The 17,940-nt window shown below is 49.2% G+C and overlaps 1 protein-coding gene across 1 annotated transcript in view; it reads right to left on the bottom strand.

Annotated features, from left to right (window-relative positions):
- Window positions 1-341: 341 nt before the first annotated feature.
- The window catches only part of RASGEF1C (RasGEF domain family member 1C), a 103,744-nt gene continuing 86,145 nt past the window's right edge, over window positions 342-17,940 (bottom strand). The window contains exons 12-14 of the mRNA XM_030212091.1: window positions 15,636-15,759; window positions 3,568-3,640; window positions 342-1,913 (exon numbers count right to left, since the gene is read on the bottom strand). Of these exons, the coding sequence (XP_030067951.1) occupies window positions 1,889-1,913; window positions 3,568-3,640; window positions 15,636-15,759 (222 nt within the window). The 3' untranslated portion in view covers window positions 342-1,888. The remainder of the gene's footprint in view (window positions 1,914-3,567; window positions 3,641-15,635; window positions 15,760-17,940) is intronic.

The raw sequence follows: 17,940 nt of genomic DNA, 5'->3' as shown, positions 1-17,940 counted from the left end.
AGGTAGAAAACGTGAACTTAAATACATCAATGCATCCTCACCTCAAACACAGTATGGCACTGCATCCATAATAAACGTACTTTGAAGGAGAGAAATTCAGGTATCACACAGACATGAAGCAAATAATAATAATAACAAAATACGTGCAAAAGTACTAGCAAAAAGCCAGATTTTCCTGAGAGAATATAGAGATTCTGAACCCTATTTACTAAGTCGTGCTAGTGGCTCATTAGCATTCTTAGCGTGCTAACCATGTAGATGTCCATAATATTTCTTTGGGCGTCAACACGGTTAGCACATGCTAATTTTTAGCATGCGCTAAAAACATTAATGCACCTTAGTAAACAGGGTCCTACGTTTCTTAGATGAAAGTGAGAGTTTAGAAAACAAACTCTTCAACTTCCAGCACTATATAAGCAAATTTCAAACCCATCATGTTTTCCTGTAGTGCTGATGTAGGTAGTTACAGTACAAAGTCAGCCCGAATCTGGTCTGTAACACTGTTAACATACGAAGATCCTATTACGCTGATATAACCACTGGTAGCACAAACTACCTGCCAGTACCAGCTGAACACAAAACTTCAGCAGCCCCAGGCCCATTTCAAGGCAGGCTTATGACCACAGGCAAACCAGTGCCCATTGCTTACAAATATGTACACATTTACAATCAACTACATTTAAGACATAGTAGCTCTGATAGGGGGTGGGGTTAAACTCTACATGACTGCACTGTCAAACACCATATTAATTAAACTTTCCAATTTTTAGTATATTATTAGCGTTTCACTTTGACATGTCCATTTTTGATTTCAGCATGGTGACAGTGTCATATGGGGAAACAATGACTATTTCATCTGCCACCAAGCTTGTTCCATGAGAAACCTTTCCATGTAAGTGCTTTGTAATATTAATTGAGGAATAAAGTTCCAGGTATGAATGACTTGTCTTCACATTCACAGTTAAAGTCTGTACTCTGGTTTTGTCCTCTCCCTCTCCGTGTTCTTGATTTCTTGAAAGTAGTTTTATGAAAGGAAGTGCTCCAGATAATTTCACCTCTACTGAAAATAACAGTATGAGATAAGCATTGCCTTGTACATGGAGAAAGTGTTTGGCCAGTCACGTCCATGTACTCTATGCTCCATATGTCTATTGTATAAGTGTCTGTGTCCATTTAAAAACGCATAAATACAGCAGAGTCCACCAGTGATCAGCTCCAGGGGAGGAGGGGGGGGGGGTAACCCATATCTGCTTAGCTACTTATATGCTCTTTCCAGTCAATGAAAAGTCATTCCCAAATTCACATTTCTTTTCAAAGTCATTAGCTTGTTAAAAAAAAAAAACCCAAGAAGGTTAAAAAAAAAAGTTAAGTACAACACATATTTCACTGGTGGTGATCAAATTTGAGGGCATATTCAGTAGACTCATCGACATAGTACAGTATATGCCGTGTGACTGGACTGTCATGGTACCTTCTGACCTCTTGGTATCAGAATGAACAAAGTTTATGAAGTACCTTAAGAAGACCACCAATAGCAGGGGAAACCAGCCTTGGCTCACGTGTTAAAAGCTAACTATACATGACCTATGCCTCTCCTTCCTTTCCCAATTCATTGTCAAGGTGATCATGGTACAGTTGGATTTCATCCCGCCAGGAACAGCAGTCTATAGAACACTTCGGTGTAAAATGTTTATAAAAGGATACTTGTATGCACGTTACATAGGCTTGTGGGTGGATTTCATTGAATTCAGATCATCACATTTCACAGTCCAAAACAAAATGAGAAAACCAAAATCATCAACGAAGTCCCAGGAAAGCAACTTTGGATTCAGTAGTGCAAAGGCTTCTTGGCGTTTTCCTTGTTTCCTACTGCATTCATGTGTTCCAGTCAAGTCTTTCCTAAGATAGTAGATCTGAAATAAAGATCATTACATTTGTTAAAACGTAAAAACTCGGGTTTCTCTTACTTCATTGGCTTTCTTGTTGCCTCCAAAGAATTGAAGGAAAGAAGGAAACCACAAAAGAGGTGGAGGTGCACTGATTCTCTACGTATCGCAATCAAAGCCAAAAAAGGAGGAGTAGAGGAAGCTGGCTCTTCTCAAACAACGAAGGAGACGTGTAGATGGATTGAAAGCTTTATTTCATTAACATCAAATTCGACTTGACACAACAGCCGTGTTTCGGCGCCTGAGCGCCTGCTTCAGGAGTCTTATGATGTCAGTTATATTGTCAAAGTAGTTAAGAATTGTAGATAAGAAATTTCTACATAAACGGGGGGTATCAAACGTAACTCTGAATGCGAGCAAAAGCAAAATCTTCATGGACTACCAGTGGCGCTCTCTGTGAAGTAGTGCCAGTGTGTACCTGGTGGTAATTGGGCAGTGCTGCGTGCTGCCCAGTTACCGCTGGATTAGTGCAGGAGCCCTTACTTCCATCTCGATGGGCTCCGTAAGGGCTCCCTCCTAAAATGGCCACACGGCTAGTGCTTCACTTGCCGCACGGCCATTTCTTGAAGAAAAGAAAGACCTACCTTTTACCCGCTGCAGTAAAAGGGGGCCTCGGCGTGCATCACAAACACACGCCAACGCCAGCACAGGTGACCTATTGCCACAGCTTGTTAAAAGAGGCCCTTAACCGGCCAGGTGCCGATCCTGACTAGTCAAATGTGGCTGAATATTGGGGAACAATATACACAAATGCTCAAAGTTTTTGTAGCAAAGTCTGTTGGTGAGAATCCTGCTTCTCTAAATATTTTCAACGTGTCACAACTGCCAAGTTCAATCTAGATATAACTGTTCCTTCAGCACACACAGCAGGGCTATAAATATATATATTGTTAAGGAGAAGAAAAAGCTCTAAAAATTAAAGATGTCTAAAGCAAAATTGCCCAGTGCAAATACAAGCTGTCAATAGCGTGTCTTAATGATTGTGTTATGAGTCAGAGAAGTCTGATGAACATTTGCAGGAACAAAAAAGATTTAGCAAAAGAGCCTCAGGTAACTGTTGCATTATAAGGATGTCAATTCTTTGTAGTCCAATAGCTTCTGAAGGAAAAGACCTTAGGGTGAATCATCAGTCTATTTCCACTGGTCAGCAAGTTTGCATAATATTCTCGTGCACATATAATAATAAATATTTATGGCAGTGGTTCCCAAACCTGGTCCTGGAGGCACCCCTGCCAGTCAGATTTTCAAGCTATCTACAATGAATATTCATGAGAGACTTGCAGGCATAACATAATAACATCATAACCAAAGAGTTCTGAGCAGTTCACAACTAGAGGGAAAAAACCGGAACAGACATCCAGGGATCATGAAATAAAAGTTTAAAAAAAAAAAAAAGAGATGTATTTCATACAACATATTTCTTAAAAAGCCAGGTTTTTAGATTTTGTTTCTAAAAGATTGATGGGAAGAGGCATGAACAAAACGAACAGACCAAAGTTTATGGAGGCAGTGAATGCAGATCTCTCTCATGAATATTCATTGTGGATATCCTGAAAACCTGACTGGCAGGGATGCTTCCAGAACCAGGTCTGACTTATGGGTTGAGAAAACATATAGTTACCTTAAGGATTTCCATCGGTCCTTTTCAGTTTGGTTCTCGGGGCTTTCACTTTCATATGAAGCCAGATAAAGACCTGAAAGTCAGATGTTTGTATTAATGCATGGCATTTCTTTTATGTTTCAGCCTTGGAATTTGGTCAGTGCAGCACCTAATAACACAACACAGACCTGGATGAATCTGAACTCTGCCAAGAAGGCTCAATGGTATGTCATCCACCATGAAGATGGCAGAAAGAATAGGAGGTACGGAGACTGTGTCTTCATTTCAAGCTTTCAAAATCTCTGTTCTCTGGTCATATTGGTTCATAGCTACCAACATTTCAAAATGATTTTGGGTGCCATTTGACACAATGAGGGAGATGGCACCCCCAATATTGAGCATATCACCCACTGACACCCATAGAGCTGGCACCTATGAAGATTATATAGACCAGAGATGCAACTTTGTCTTCACAGCAATGGCATAGCCTGACAGACCATTTTGAGTGGGCCTGAGCCCAAAGTGGTTGTGCATGAAATTTTCTCTCCTCCCCCTCCCCCCAGCAGTCATCTCTCCCTCCTCTTCTCTGCTGGCAATCTGGTATCTCTCTTGGTCTCTCTCATCCACCCACCCTCACAATGATCCAGTATCTCCCACAGTCTCTCAACCCTCTGTATGGAACAAAACGTTGTTCAGACCATGGCCCCAGTGGCCCATCCTGTTCTGCTGCCTAAGGGATGGGATCCTTCAGTACAGGTTTGGGAACCACTGGTTTACCGTAAGGACCAAAACCTAACTAAAATAGCACAAGGTATATTTAGGTTTTAGTCTTCATGCTAAACCAATGGTAAAGACCTATACAGTCCATCCAGTCTGCCCAACAAGATAAACTCGTTGTATGTGCTACTTTATATGTATACATACAATGAGTTTATCTTTTTGGGCAGACTGGATGGGCCATACAAGTCTTTATCTGCCGTCATTTACTGTGTTACTGTGAGACCTATCTTTCTACTTTGTCTTTATGTGAAGTGTGAATAATATGATATTAGAGTCTGATCGAACCTTTTCCGGAGATGGGAAGGCAGTAGAACTAGAAGACATGAAATGAGGTTGAAGGGGGGCAGACTCAAGAAAAATGTCAGGAAGTATTTTTTCACAGAGAGAGTGGTGGATACTTGGAGAATTCCTTTATTAAATAAAACGGAAAAAACCAATATTCAAGACATTACATCATGCCGTTGTAAAACCAGCCCCACTACACTTTTATACAAAAAATACAAACCCGATAAAACCCGTCCCCCCCCAAATCCCCCCCACACCATACATTCAAATCAACTTCAAGCGGACATGCTTCCACCAAACCCCAAAATTATGTACCCCCCCCTCCACCTTTTCCCAGCGTGCCAATTCCTGGACGGCTCGGACAACGTCCCAGGAAACCTGCTCAGCCGACCTGCACTCCTGGCGCATAGACACCCCGCATCGGGCCACCCACAGGCAGTACCTGATAATAACTGATATGAGGAAGGCGGTACCTGGCTCCAGCCGCCCCGTCCCCTGCTGCCTCCCGTACACCCAGTCTGCATAGGTGTAGGACGTGAAGCTGGGGATGGCCAACAAGGCAGCCACTCTTCCACAAACTGCTCTGGAGAATGGACACTCCATAAGGAAGTGGTCCATCGTCTCCAGCTGACCAGCACACTCCCCCCTCGGGCAGTTTCGGTCCTGCATGCTTCGGTGCATATTTGCCCTAACATATAATTTACCGTGAAGGGACAGCCAGGCAATGTCCCTGTACTTGTTCGGGAGTCGTCTAGATGAAATAAAGCCCAGGCCCTGCCTCAGCACGGGCCCTGGAGCATCCCTAAGAGTCAGGGGAGATGAGAAATGCTGGGAGCGAACCCGCTCCACCCAGCTCTCCCTCTGCCCCGCCCTTATTTCCTCCCATGTAATGTCCCACAACCGGACCAGCTTTACTAAGGATTTGTAGTAGCCTACCCCCTCCGGGAAACCCTTCCGCAACCTCCCCACCTTCTCCCCTCCCCACCAAGGGCCCCAAAATCCCTCCCACCACTGCACAACACTTTGTGCCCACCCTGGGGCCTCCGGCCCTCCCCCCCGCCCAAGGTTAAACTGGATGAACAGGGAGGAGAATAGCAAGACAGGGTTTACCATCCCCACCCCCCCTTCCTCCCGTGACCGGTAAGTAATATTGCGTTTTACCGGGTTCATCCTGTTGCCCCACAAAAGTTGAAAAAACACGCTGTACAATGAAGTGAAACAGCAGTCCGGCAAAAGGCAGATGTAACTCAAGAAGAGAAACATGGGGACTATCTGGGTCTTCAACAACCGGACCCTGTCTGCCATGGACATCCGCCACCCCTTCCAACGATCCACCTTTTCCCTTGCCTCCGATATCTTTTGCTCCCAACTCTCCCGCCCGTAATCCCCCCCCCCCCAAAATACACTCCCAACACCCGCATTCTTTCAATCCCTGCAGGAAACCCGCCCCCTAGGTTAAATCGCCGTTCCTCTGGACCCACCCACAAGCTAGTACACTTACCCAGGTTTACCCGTGACCCCGATGCCTTGGAATATTCTTCAAGGGTCTCCCGCAGCATCCTCCCCTCCCTCTGGTCTGCCACCCAAACGGTGACATCGTCTGCATAAGCGATGACTCTCAATACGTTCCCTTTGCCAACCTCTACCCCTCTGAGCCCTCCCTCCCCCCCCCCCTCCCAGCTTCCGCACCAGGGGATCTATAGCAAAAGCGTACAGCAGGGGGCTCAATGGGCACCCCTGCCGTACCCCTGCCGTACCCCTGCGGTGACCCCCACCTCCGCCCCCCTCCATCCATTCACCGGGGAAAAAATCGCGCCCCAGCATACAACAGTTGCAGTTGTGCGATCCACTCCCCCGGGAAGCCATAGTGATCCAGGACCTTCCACAAGAACTCCCACTGCACTCGGTCGAAAGCCTTGTCCTGGTCCAAGGCCACGACCAACCTACCATCTCCCACCCGGCTATGTTCCAAGCCCTCCCTCACCCAGGCTACTGCCTCCAGCACCCCCCTTCCTGGGACCCCACACCTCTGCGGGACTGCTAGCACTTCACCGGAGACCTTCCTCATGCGAGCATGAAGCATGTGGGCGAAGATCTTCCGGTCGCTGTTCAATAGTGCTATTGGTCGCCAGTTCGCCACGTCTTGAGGATCTTTGCCTTTGCTAAGGAGGACCAATGCTGATCCTCCCATAGACTCCGGCAAGGATCCTCCTGTTCGCGCCTCCTCCCAGAGTTCCAGCAAGAGCGGCGCCAGCTGGTCCCTGAACCGTTGGTAAAACTCCGCCGGAAGTCCATCCGGCCCCGGCGCTGTTCTGCGCCGCAAGGCCCCAATGGCCTCCTCCACCTCACCCAGCGTCCACGGCTGCGTTAAGACCTGAAGATGGGGCCCCCAGTTACCCACCCCCGGGGTCCCCTCAATATATCTTCCCATGGCCTCTGTCCCCAACTGTAGGTCCGAGAAAACCCGCCCAAAATGCGTCCCCACCACCCGCAAAATACCTTCCCTGGATTCTTGGAGCACCCCCCCCCCCTCATCCCTAAACCCCACCACCACCCTCCTCTCCCTTCGTTCCTTGCAGCAGTCATACGGGTCCGGACCAAGCAGCTTCCCGAAGTCCCGCTCGTAGACGAGGGAAGAGTAGCGGTTGTACTGTACTCTTTCAACCTCCTGCTGCAGTACCTCAATATCCTCCCTCCTCCCCCCCCCCCCCCGGGAAATTAGATTATCCCGCCGCTTTCTCAGGGCGATCCCCAACCGGGTGGCCTCCCTTCCCTCCCGCCTTGCCTGACGGAGAAAAAACCCTCTGGTGCGGTGTTTCAGTACTTCCCACCAGTCCCTGAGGGAAGGGAAGACACCCTGAATGGACACCTGGTCTGCTAGGAATTCCAGGTACTCCTGGTGCAACACCCCCTCCTTCAACCATTTGAGATTCAATCTCCACAACCCTTTCCCTAGCTTGCACACCCCCCCTCCCCCCAACTCTATCATCACCATCCTGTGGTCAGAGAAATCTACTTCCACCACCCTAGGTGCCTGCCTACATGCCCCTTCCCGAACTATAAACCGGTCAATTCTGCTCCTACAGGTGCCCCGTGAAAAGGTGAAACCCTGATTCCCACCACCAAGTGCAATATGTACATCCACCAGCCCTGCTCCTTTCATAATCCCCGCTAGTCGAACCCCATCATAACGTACTTGTGGTGCCCGCCCCCCACTATCCTCTTTTCGTAAGATAGTGTTGAAGTCTCCTCCCCACACCAACTGCCTTGAAGTGTATAGGTAAGGCTTAATTTTGTTGAACAATGCAGACCTTCCCTGTTTGCTTTGCGGTCCATACACATTAATCACCCGCAAGGCCACCCCCCGCAATATTACGTCCAACACCAAACACCTACCAATACCCAGCTCCACCACCCTCTGAATCTCTACTTTATTGGTTTTAAAGAGGATGCCTATCCCCCCATACCTCTCCCCGGCCAGACCCCAGATAGAGGGTCCCCATCTCCAGGCCCTCTTTGCCCGCCGGATGTCCTCCAGCGTCTGCAACCGGGTCTCCTGGAGGAGGAAACAGTCCGCCTCCACAGCAGAGAGGCCATCAAATGCCAAGCTTCTTGCCCTCTGGGAGGCGACACTAGCCACATTAAGTGTGGCGAACACCAATAGCAGTCCCGCCATCAGTCCTCGCTACCACACCCCCCGCCTTCCTGGCTGCCTTCCCTTCTCTCCACACCATCATCCGTGGTCCCTTCCCCTCCACCCTCTTCTTCCTCCTCCGCCCAATCCCGGACCCCTAGCTTAAACATCCCTTCCCCCACCCTTGCTTTCTTCCTCCCTATCTTCTTTTTGTCTTCACCCACCTCCCTCCCTCCCTGGGGATCATCACCCGACCTGCCCCCCTCCTCTCCTCCCTCTTCCACCCCTACTACCTCCTCTTCTTCCACCCTTCCCATCAATCCCGCCTCCGACCCTTCCTCCCTCCCCTCACGGGCCTGCATTACTACATCCTTTCTTACCTTCCTTTCCTCTCCCGCCCTCCCTGCATCAGCCGTCACCTCCCCCGATCCACCCACCTCCCCCCCTACCCTTCCCCCCTCTTTGTCCCTCAAAACCCTCCCCCCCCCCCCGTTTCTCTTTCCTCTTACCCGCTGTTCCCCTCACTCCTTCTCCCCTACCTCCCAACCCGTCCTGCCGGCTACCCCCATCCTCTACCTCCTCACCAGCCAGTTCCTCAACCCCTCCCTCCTCTTCCAAACCCCTGAATCTATTCCCTACTTCTATCCCCATTCCCACCCCCCTTCCCCCCTTTCCTCTCCGCTGTTTCTTGGACACCCGCGTCCAGCCCCCATCCTCCCCTTCCTGCCGCTTCCGACCCTCCCCCAAGCCCCCCCCCCCTCTACCTGTCCCTGTCCTTCCCTGGACCCTTTCCCCCCCCGCCCCGGGAACCTGATCATGGTCTGCTTCCCCTCCCCCCTCCCCCTGACCTGAACCATCCCTATCTATCTCCTCCTCACCCCCATTATGGGAGGCCCAAGGGCAGGCTCGAAATGCATGCCCCAGACCCCCACACAAGTTGCACCGAATAGACATACAGGACTCCGTGGGATGCTCCTTAGACCCGCACTTTCCACACTGCACAACCGGGCATGACATACTAAAATGTCTAAACGACCCGCACTTGTGACACTGCCGTGGCTGCCCCTTATAAAAGCAGAGAATCCGATCCCTGCCGATGAACGCCGAGGAGGGAATGTGCTGGGTGACATGCCCTGCCTGCCTCAGCCTAACCTGCGCACCCCAACCTCCAGCCCACACCCTACTGGGGTCCGGGAGTTTGGACAAGGGGGTACGCAATTCTGCGTACCGTTGTAGCCAGAAAGCCAGGTCCGCCCCTGATAGAGACTCATTTCGAACCAGAAGGGTTACCTGCACCAGGTCGGGTCTGCTGATCGGTACGGCCCGGTAGTTCTTCCAGTCCCCTCTCCCCCGTACCCCTTCGTATCTCTCCCAGAAGACCTCCATGCCTCGCTGGGTTAGAAAGCTGATATCGTATTCTGGTATATTCACCGGATGAATACAGGCATAGAGGTCCTCTGGGAGGAATCCTAGACCAAGGACCAATCTCAGGACCGCATCCCTGCTTGGCATCCCCCCCTCCCCCACCCATCTCAATTGTACCACATTCCTCCTTTTGGGAACCTGGCCCCCCCCCCCCCCCCCCCTCCCCATCCTTCCCCGCTGCCCCCTACCCCCCTAGTTCCCCTGCGCCCACCTCCTCCACCCACCACCGCCGCAAAGGACGGACCCCCCCCCCCACCGTCCCCCCCCTTCTCCAGCGCGGGGACCCCCCCGCTCCTGATGCACCATATCCTCCTTCTTTTGCCTTCCCCGTTTCTCAGCCTCCCTCCCTTCCCTCCCTATCCCTCCCCCCAACATGCCTTGTACCCCTTCAACCAGCAAACCTTGGTCCCCTGCACCCCTCACCCCCCGAGCACTCGTATCCCCTGCAGTCACAGTGTCCATCAGTTCAATGCCTCCTGCAACAGAAACCCTGCCTGTCTCCCCATCGATTTGGTCCGTAGGAACTTTGAGAGCAGGTTCCCCTATATAACTGGTCCCCTCCCAGTGCCCCTGCCCCCCTCCCCCTCCCCCTCCCGTCGAATCAACCCCTCCCCCCAGAGCCAACCACCCCGCTGCCTGGCCGGAATCAGAATCCCTAGTACCACCAGTTAAGTTTACTTCTGGTGCGCATGGCAAGGCAAGCACCCCTCCCTCCCGCCCAAAACCTGCTCTCTGGACCGGGTCCCTTTTTCCTCCAACGTTCTGCTCCGTCGGATCCTCCAGCCCCGCTGTTTCGCCAAGCGGATGAGGCTTCCCACACTCCAGAAGTGCCTGCCCTCTCACACATGGGGAATCTTCTGGCACTGCAGCTATTTCCTCTGTCAGCCTTTGTAGCTGTTCTGCAGTCTTTCCTGCTCCCACAGCCCGATTGGCTGGAGCCTCTGCTGCCAGGCCGGTTTGTTGCAAACACTCCTGATCCTCCTGTGCCTTCTTCATCGAGAACCCCTCCTTTTCACCTGCTGTTTGTCCAGCTGCAGCACTCTCTGTCACCAGGTTTTCATCTGCTAAAACCTCACCATTCTCAGTCTTTGGCAGTGCTGCAGCCTGCCTGGCCGTGACCTCCAGCCCCTCAGTGCTGTGTGGGTGGGGCCTCCCCAGCTGCAATGGAGTCAGTGTTTGTTTGCTGCTCTCAACTCCTGCTGCAGGCAATGGGCACAAAACCTGTGGCTGCAACTGCCTCTGCTGACCTCTTGCTTCTTGCTCAGGTAAATTTTCCATTTCTGCTTCCACCATCACTGGTGTAGAAAAGAGTCTCTCTCCTGAACTTCCAGCCCCTGTTTCTACAAGATGAAAAGTCTGGGTTTTAAAACTTTTTTCCTGTTCAGTTTTTCCAACCTCAGGTTCCCTTAACGAGCATGCCTCTCCAGTCCTGCTTGCTCCAGAAGCTGCCAGAGACTGACTAGCAAGGTACTGCATATACTGTAATGTCTTTTGGGTACTGGGCCCAGGAAGCTCCTCTGGCCCCTGGGTGTTCTGGGGTCCAAGGTCTGAGCTCCTACTCTCCTTCTCTGTTTGCTGTTGTGACTGTTTGAAGGTTGTCAGGGCCTTTCCCCCCAAGGCCATTCTTTCTCTGTTGATGTAAACTTCTCTCAGAGGGTTCCCAGGGCCCTTTTTCAATGCCCCCAGCAAATGTTCTTTCTTTTGAAGAAGCTTGAGTAAACGGGTTACCTCCTTTGTATAAGTCTTGCGGTGCTCCACTGGGGCTAGTTTGCACAGGGCTTTTGCCATTTTAACCCGTTTCCCCAACTCTACCACCTCTTTTTCTGTGCTTTTATTTTTCTCACCATTTGAATCAGGCCACTGGTCGGGTCCTCTGGATCCTGACTATAGTCTGTGAAATCTTCCTCCTCCTCTGACACCGGTAGGGCCTACCGGCAGATCTCCATTACCTCTGCTCTCTCCTCTCTCTCCTCCGATCTGCTGTTCTCTGGGGCCTCCCCCAGCTCTCTCCCCACCTCACCTGCTAGATGGCGTGCCACTGTGAGGGGGGTACCGGTCTGGGTTCCTCCCGTGGAAGCCTGCACTCTTCGATCCACAGGGCTCCTTTCCCTCCTCTCTGGAGCCCTGCCAGAGAGGGAACTACTTCTCCTGGCCTTCTGGTCCCTGGCCCCAGGAGACCCCCTGGCCTGGGGCTTTCCTGAGGACCGCTCCCCAGGGACCTTCCTCATTTCTGGGGAAGGAGCTAGGCCTCACTCCCTTCCCCCTGGAAGCCTGCAGAGCCTCTGGCAGCACTTCCTCCTCCTTCCAAGTCTCAACAGCAACTAACTTGGAATGCCCTCCCGCGGGAGGTGGTGGAGATGAAAACGGTAACGGAATTCAAACATGCGTGGGATAAGCATAAAGGAATCCTGCTCAAAAGGAATGGATCCTCAGAAGCTTAGCGGAGATTGGGTGGCAGCACCGGTGGTGGGAGGCAGGGCTAGTGTTTGGGAGGCGGGGCTAGTGCTGGGCAGATTTCTATGGTCAGTGCCCTGAAAATAGCAGATACAAATCAAGGTCGGGTATACACATAAAGTAGCATATATGAGTTTATCTTGCTGGGCAGACTGGATGGACTGTACAGGTCTTTCTCTGCCGTCATCTACTATGTTACTATCCTGCTTATAATCGAAATAGAAAAACGCCTATATTGTGACCCAAATCGGGAGATAGACGTTTATCTCACAAAAACGAATAAAGCGGTATAATCGAAAGCCGAACTTGGACGTTTTCAACTGCACTTCATCGCGGAAGCATACAAAGTTGACGGGGGCATGTCGAAGGCAGAACTGGGGCGTGGTTATCGGGCGATCAGAGATGGGCGCCTTTCGCCGATAATGGAAAAAAAGTATGCGTTTTTAGCGAGAATTTAGGGCACTTTTCCTGGACCCTGTTGTTTCACGAATAAGGCCCCAAAAAGTGCCCTAAATGACCAAATTACCCCCAGAGGGAATCAGGGATGACCTCCCCTGACTCCCCCAGTGGTCACTAACCCCCTCCCACCACAAAAAAATGATGTTTCACAACTTTTTATTTTCACCATCAAATGTCATACCCACCTCCCTGGCAGCAGTATGCAGGTCCCTGGAGCAGTTGTTAGGGGGTGCAGTGGACTTCAGGCAGGTGGACCCAGGCCCATCCCCCCCACCTGTTACAATTGTGCTGCTTAATGCTTATTAGTCGTCCAACCCCCCAAACCCACTGTACCCACATGTAGGTGCCCCCCTTCACCCCTTAGGGCTATAGTAATGGTGTAGACTTGTGGGCAGTGGGTTTTGAGGGGGATTTGGGGGGCTCAACACACAAGGGAAGGGTGCTATGCACCTGGGAGCTCTTTTACCTTTTTTTTTGTTTTTGTAAAAGTGCCCCCTAGGGTGCCCGGTTGGTGTCCTGGCATGTGAGGGGGACCAGTGCACTACGAATCCTGGCCCCTCCCACGAACAAATGCCTTGGATTTATTCGTTTTTGAGCTGGGCGCTTTCATTTCCGTTATCGCTGAAAAACAAAAACGCCCAGCTCACAAATTGTCGAATAAAACATGGACGTCTATTTTTTTCGAAAATACGGTTCGGTCCGCCCCTTCACGGACCCGTTCTTGGAGTTAAACGCCCATGGAGATAGACGTTTTCATTCGATTATGCCCCTCCACGTACAAAGTTTCTATTATACCTCCTCATTCTATAACTCGGTGCCTATTACTAAGCTCCAAGTATGTGCCCTTTATAGAATACTGCATAGCGCCGATTCCTAAGCCGAACTTTAGGCACCAGACGTACGTCTGCTGAAACCTTGAGGCAATGTTCTTTTTTTCTATAACTACACGCAAGATTTTGAATCGCCCCTGAAGTGCCCATAGCCACGCCCCCTTTGAGTTACGCTTTATAGAACAGCGTGCAGCCAGATACTGAACAATACTGAAGAGTGTGGTAACACGCTGCCATCTTCTGGAGAGCGATTTAACCTCCGATAAATCAACTGTGCTGTTAGTCATTTAGCCATAAATTGCACATACTGCAGCAGGACATGTTTATCCACTCCTACCCTAGCTGAAATAACATTTAACCATCTCTCTGACCTCATGTGCACCTTTCTTCAAATCAGTCACCTTACTTTCTAACGCCTCTTACTCTCTTACCTATCTATATATTCCATCTTTGCTTATACCCTACACTGTCAGTTAAAATGTTCTATTACGTATTGTGTTGACATTGTAAGTAGTATACTATGCCGTACTTTGTATTGTTACTTGAATATTTTGACTGCTGTAATTGCCTATTGCTCATGTTTGATCTATTCTTACTGTACATCACCTTAAATGAATTTCTTCAAAAAGGCAGGAAATAAATCCTAATAAATAAATACATTAATTAAAAAAAATATATGGTGGAAACTAGGGTATACACCATTTAAACCATTTGGTGATGAAGATCACATTATAGCCCCTGAGGCAGCCCTTTTGGGCAGGTTGTAACCCTATAATAAAGATTTAGTTGCACCACCGACTGATCTGCTTCGCTTGTTTCCACAATGGATTTTGTGGATTTTGCGGATCAACTGCTTTGTTGTTTTTTTTGTATCCACAATGAATGTGCATGAGAGAGATCTGCGTGCACTGCCTCCTTGGTAAGCAAATCTCTCTCATGCATGTTTATTGTGGACATCCTGAAAACCCGGCTTGCCTGTGGACCTCGAGGACCAGAATTGAGTAGCCCTGGCCTAGAACTAGATGGCTCCTTATAAAATTACACCCCTCCCCCCTTATTTTTTAATTTTCCAACGCATTGTACAAAATTTAAGTTCTTTCTCTTTTGTTATCCAGCTATAAGTAGTACACATTAAATTGTGACCATATGGTACTTGTTGAGATAGTATTTCTTACCAAAGAAGTTGAATTGGAACAGGCTTTGTTCTGGTCACTGCAGGGTGCTCAGACTCAGTGCCAATTGTAGTGGATCAAATTAACTCCGTTTAAAGTCTCAGAACAAAGATCAGGGCATCCAACTTGCTTTTGCCAAGATGCATTCTCAATGTGCAATTTAAATATGTTTTGCGTGCGTGTTTCTATCTTGGTTTCTGTGAGTATAGAGCTCTGCCCAACATTTGGTTCAAATGGGACAGCAACAGAGTAGAGACATCTGGATGTTTACGGAATACAAATGTCCCAATGACGGAAGGACAGGGCTGCCGAGAGACTGAACCAGGCCTGGGGCAGGGCCACTGCCCCCCCCTTATTGCTGCCGCCCCCCAATCGTTGCCACTGCCCCCCCCCCCCCCCCCCCCCCCGATTGCTGCCAGAATTGAAATACCTTATTGGCTGGTGGAGATCTCGAGGCCTCGCCAGCAGAAGATGTCTTCCTCCAGCACTGCTCTTCTGCCGACTGCCTGTCCCTGTGGTTGCTTTTCCTCTCGGGGCATGCTCGGTTTTAAAACCGAGCATGGGCGCTGAGAGGAAAAGCAGCCACTCAGCTGAGCAGAAGAGCATCACTGGAGGTGCTCCTCTGGGTCCTCCCCGACCTCCAATGGGGAGGCCCGGTTGCGGTGCCGGAGTTTTCTTTCTCCTGCTACTGTCGGGACGCAATCACTTGGGTCCCGTCAGGAGCAGAAGAGAGAGAGAGAGACCCCGGTGCTGGGCCCCCCTTGGAGGCCTGGGCCTGGGGAATTTTGTCTCCCCCCCCCCCCCGCCCCCCTCTCGACAGCCCTGCAGAAGGAAAAGAAAGTCAAAAACAAACACCTGGGATAGGCTCCTCTGCTGCTTTACTACAGTTGTTCCTCCCCCCCCCCCCCCACTCTCCGCTCCTCACCTAACCTTGAGTCCTCGCTATTTTTGTTGCTGTTTTTAGCAGGAAATGTTTACACCACCTGGCAACCCTGGTGCAGTTCTGACCCCCCTTCCTCCCCCTCCCCCACCACCAACAAATAAACCTACCGTCTTCGGTAAAAATGGGAGCTGTGTGCAGGTAGTGGATAATGTCCTGGTCCTGTTCAAATGGACATTCCACCTGCTTCCAGGTCATGAACTCTCCCACTTGTTTGGCCAGTTCCAGAAATTTCTAGAGATATGATAAATTCCAGGGAAAATGTATTAAAACAATGATTTAAAAATAGGCTTCATTAGTAAGCACATTGAAGGTCAGTTTTCAAGAGCGGCTTGAAAAGAAATAACACAATCACATTATTCAACCACCCCTAACTTTCTTCAGTCTGAGCCAATGAGGAGAAGAACAGTCTGAGGTTCCTGGTGAAAGATGACATTCCTCCCTCAATCCTTCCACTGGAGAGTCTTTGCAGTAATGTCACAAATGTATGCAATCTGTGTAGCGCCCTCTACTGTTTACTATTTAGAAAGCATGATCTTATTATAGCTATAGAGATTAACAAGATACTGAAAATGTATTAGGGATAGGTCATCTAGAGCCATATTTAAGAGTATTGTGACCCTTAAGTTGTGTAACATTTAGAAGTACATTTTAGGTTTAATAGTTTTCCATGCTAATGAAGCATGAAGCCCTTTGTAATGCTGTAGCTTGTCTAACTTACATCTGGCCCTGATATCATCAAATCATCCATCCACTTAAAAGTATGTTATAGAATGAAAGAGTTATGATCAGAACAAAGAAGTAGCATAGGCACTCCTTCACTGAAAGGATGGCAGATAAATGGAAGAGCTTCCCACTGTGGCTGATAAGGCAATTGGGTTTTTACTACTACTACTAATCATTTCTATAGCGCTACTAATATGCAGTGCTGTACACATTATATACAGGTATTTTCTCTGTCCCTAGGATGCTCACAATCTAAGTTTTTTTATAGCTGGGGCAATGGAGGGTTAAGTGACTTGTCCAAGGACACAAGGAGCTGCGGTAGGAATCAAACCCAGGTTGCCAGGATCAAAGTCCACTGCACTAACCATTAGGCTACTCCTCATTCAGCATGACAGCATAGCCCAATATCCTGACTGTCCCTGGGTCTACCTTAATAACAGATGATTATTAGTGGCAGGGGACTGAGAGAAGAGCTGAAAGGCCAGTAGGATCTCTGATACTGCAATACATAAGGCAGATGGGAAGAGTGAGGTGGGGAGGTAGGTGTGTGGGGGGGGGGGGGGGTAGAGTGGTCTTTACTTTTTATTAACTTCTATTTCTTTAAGTACTTCCTTCTATGATAAAGCCCAACTCAGTTCAGTGACAGGTCCTCATCTGAGACTTTTAGAATGCCAAAGGGAAGAGTGGGCATATTTCTAGCACAGACCATCTTTCAGATAGCATACTCAATTTCATTAGAACGAGTGTGTATGCGACATGAGGGGAAGAACAGGGCAGGAAATGTGGCGGAGACCAGTGCTGGAAATATGCTTCAGCTATCAGGGGTTGGGGAGCCCGCCAGCCAAAGTATGTGAGGTGGCGGCGGTGGCGGTGGGGGAGGGAGCAGCAGGGAAGTGGGCCAAAATGGGTCCCCCCCCCCAGTTTGGGCTCTGGACCCCCCCCCCCCCACCACGACGAAGTCTGGCTATGCCACGGGCACTAACCAGACCGTGCAGTGTTAAGTGCCACTGAATATCAGCAGATAATCCTGCCCAGAGACAGTCCCCCAAATTCTATATATTGCGCCTTAATTTCCAAGCGGAATTGAAGTGCATTCTATAACAATACATGTAACTTAATTGGATAACTAGCTAATCAGCACTGTTAATTGGATGTTAACAAGCAATTATCAGGACTAATTGGTATTAATTATGATTTACGTGCACAACTCACTAAGGGAGTCTTTTACAAAGCCACGCTAGCGTTTTTAGCTCACGGTAAAGATCAGATGGTGGTAAGAGCTGAGACACCCATATGCTGATTTTTTACCGTGAGCTAAAAACTCTAGCGTAGCTTTGTAAAAGGCCCTCTAAGTGTATTCTGTAGCATGGTGCACATAAATTCCAAGTCGCGTAGTTGTAAATGGGGCATGGTTATGGACATGGAATGGGAGTTTCTAAAATCCACGTGCATTATTATAGAATACACCTACTCAGCACCTAATATAGGCATTGGGATTTACGCCAAGTAAAATGTGGCCTAAATGGACATCACCAAATTTGGTCAAGTGGAGAGGCAATTGGCATATTCTAGATACTGCACGGAAATTTAAGCCTATTATATAAAATTTAGGCGTACTGTAGAGATACACCTAGGTGTATTTTTTTCCCTACATATTTTCAGGTGCCATATATAGAATCTACCCCATTG

The sequence above is a fragment of the Microcaecilia unicolor genome, chromosome 8 (assembly GCF_901765095.1).
Source record: "Microcaecilia unicolor chromosome 8, aMicUni1.1, whole genome shotgun sequence".
NCBI lineage: Eukaryota > Metazoa > Chordata > Amphibia > Gymnophiona > Siphonopidae > Microcaecilia > Microcaecilia unicolor.
Note: the sequence above shows the minus strand (reverse complement) of the source record. Positions and strands in the feature narration are given on the sequence as shown.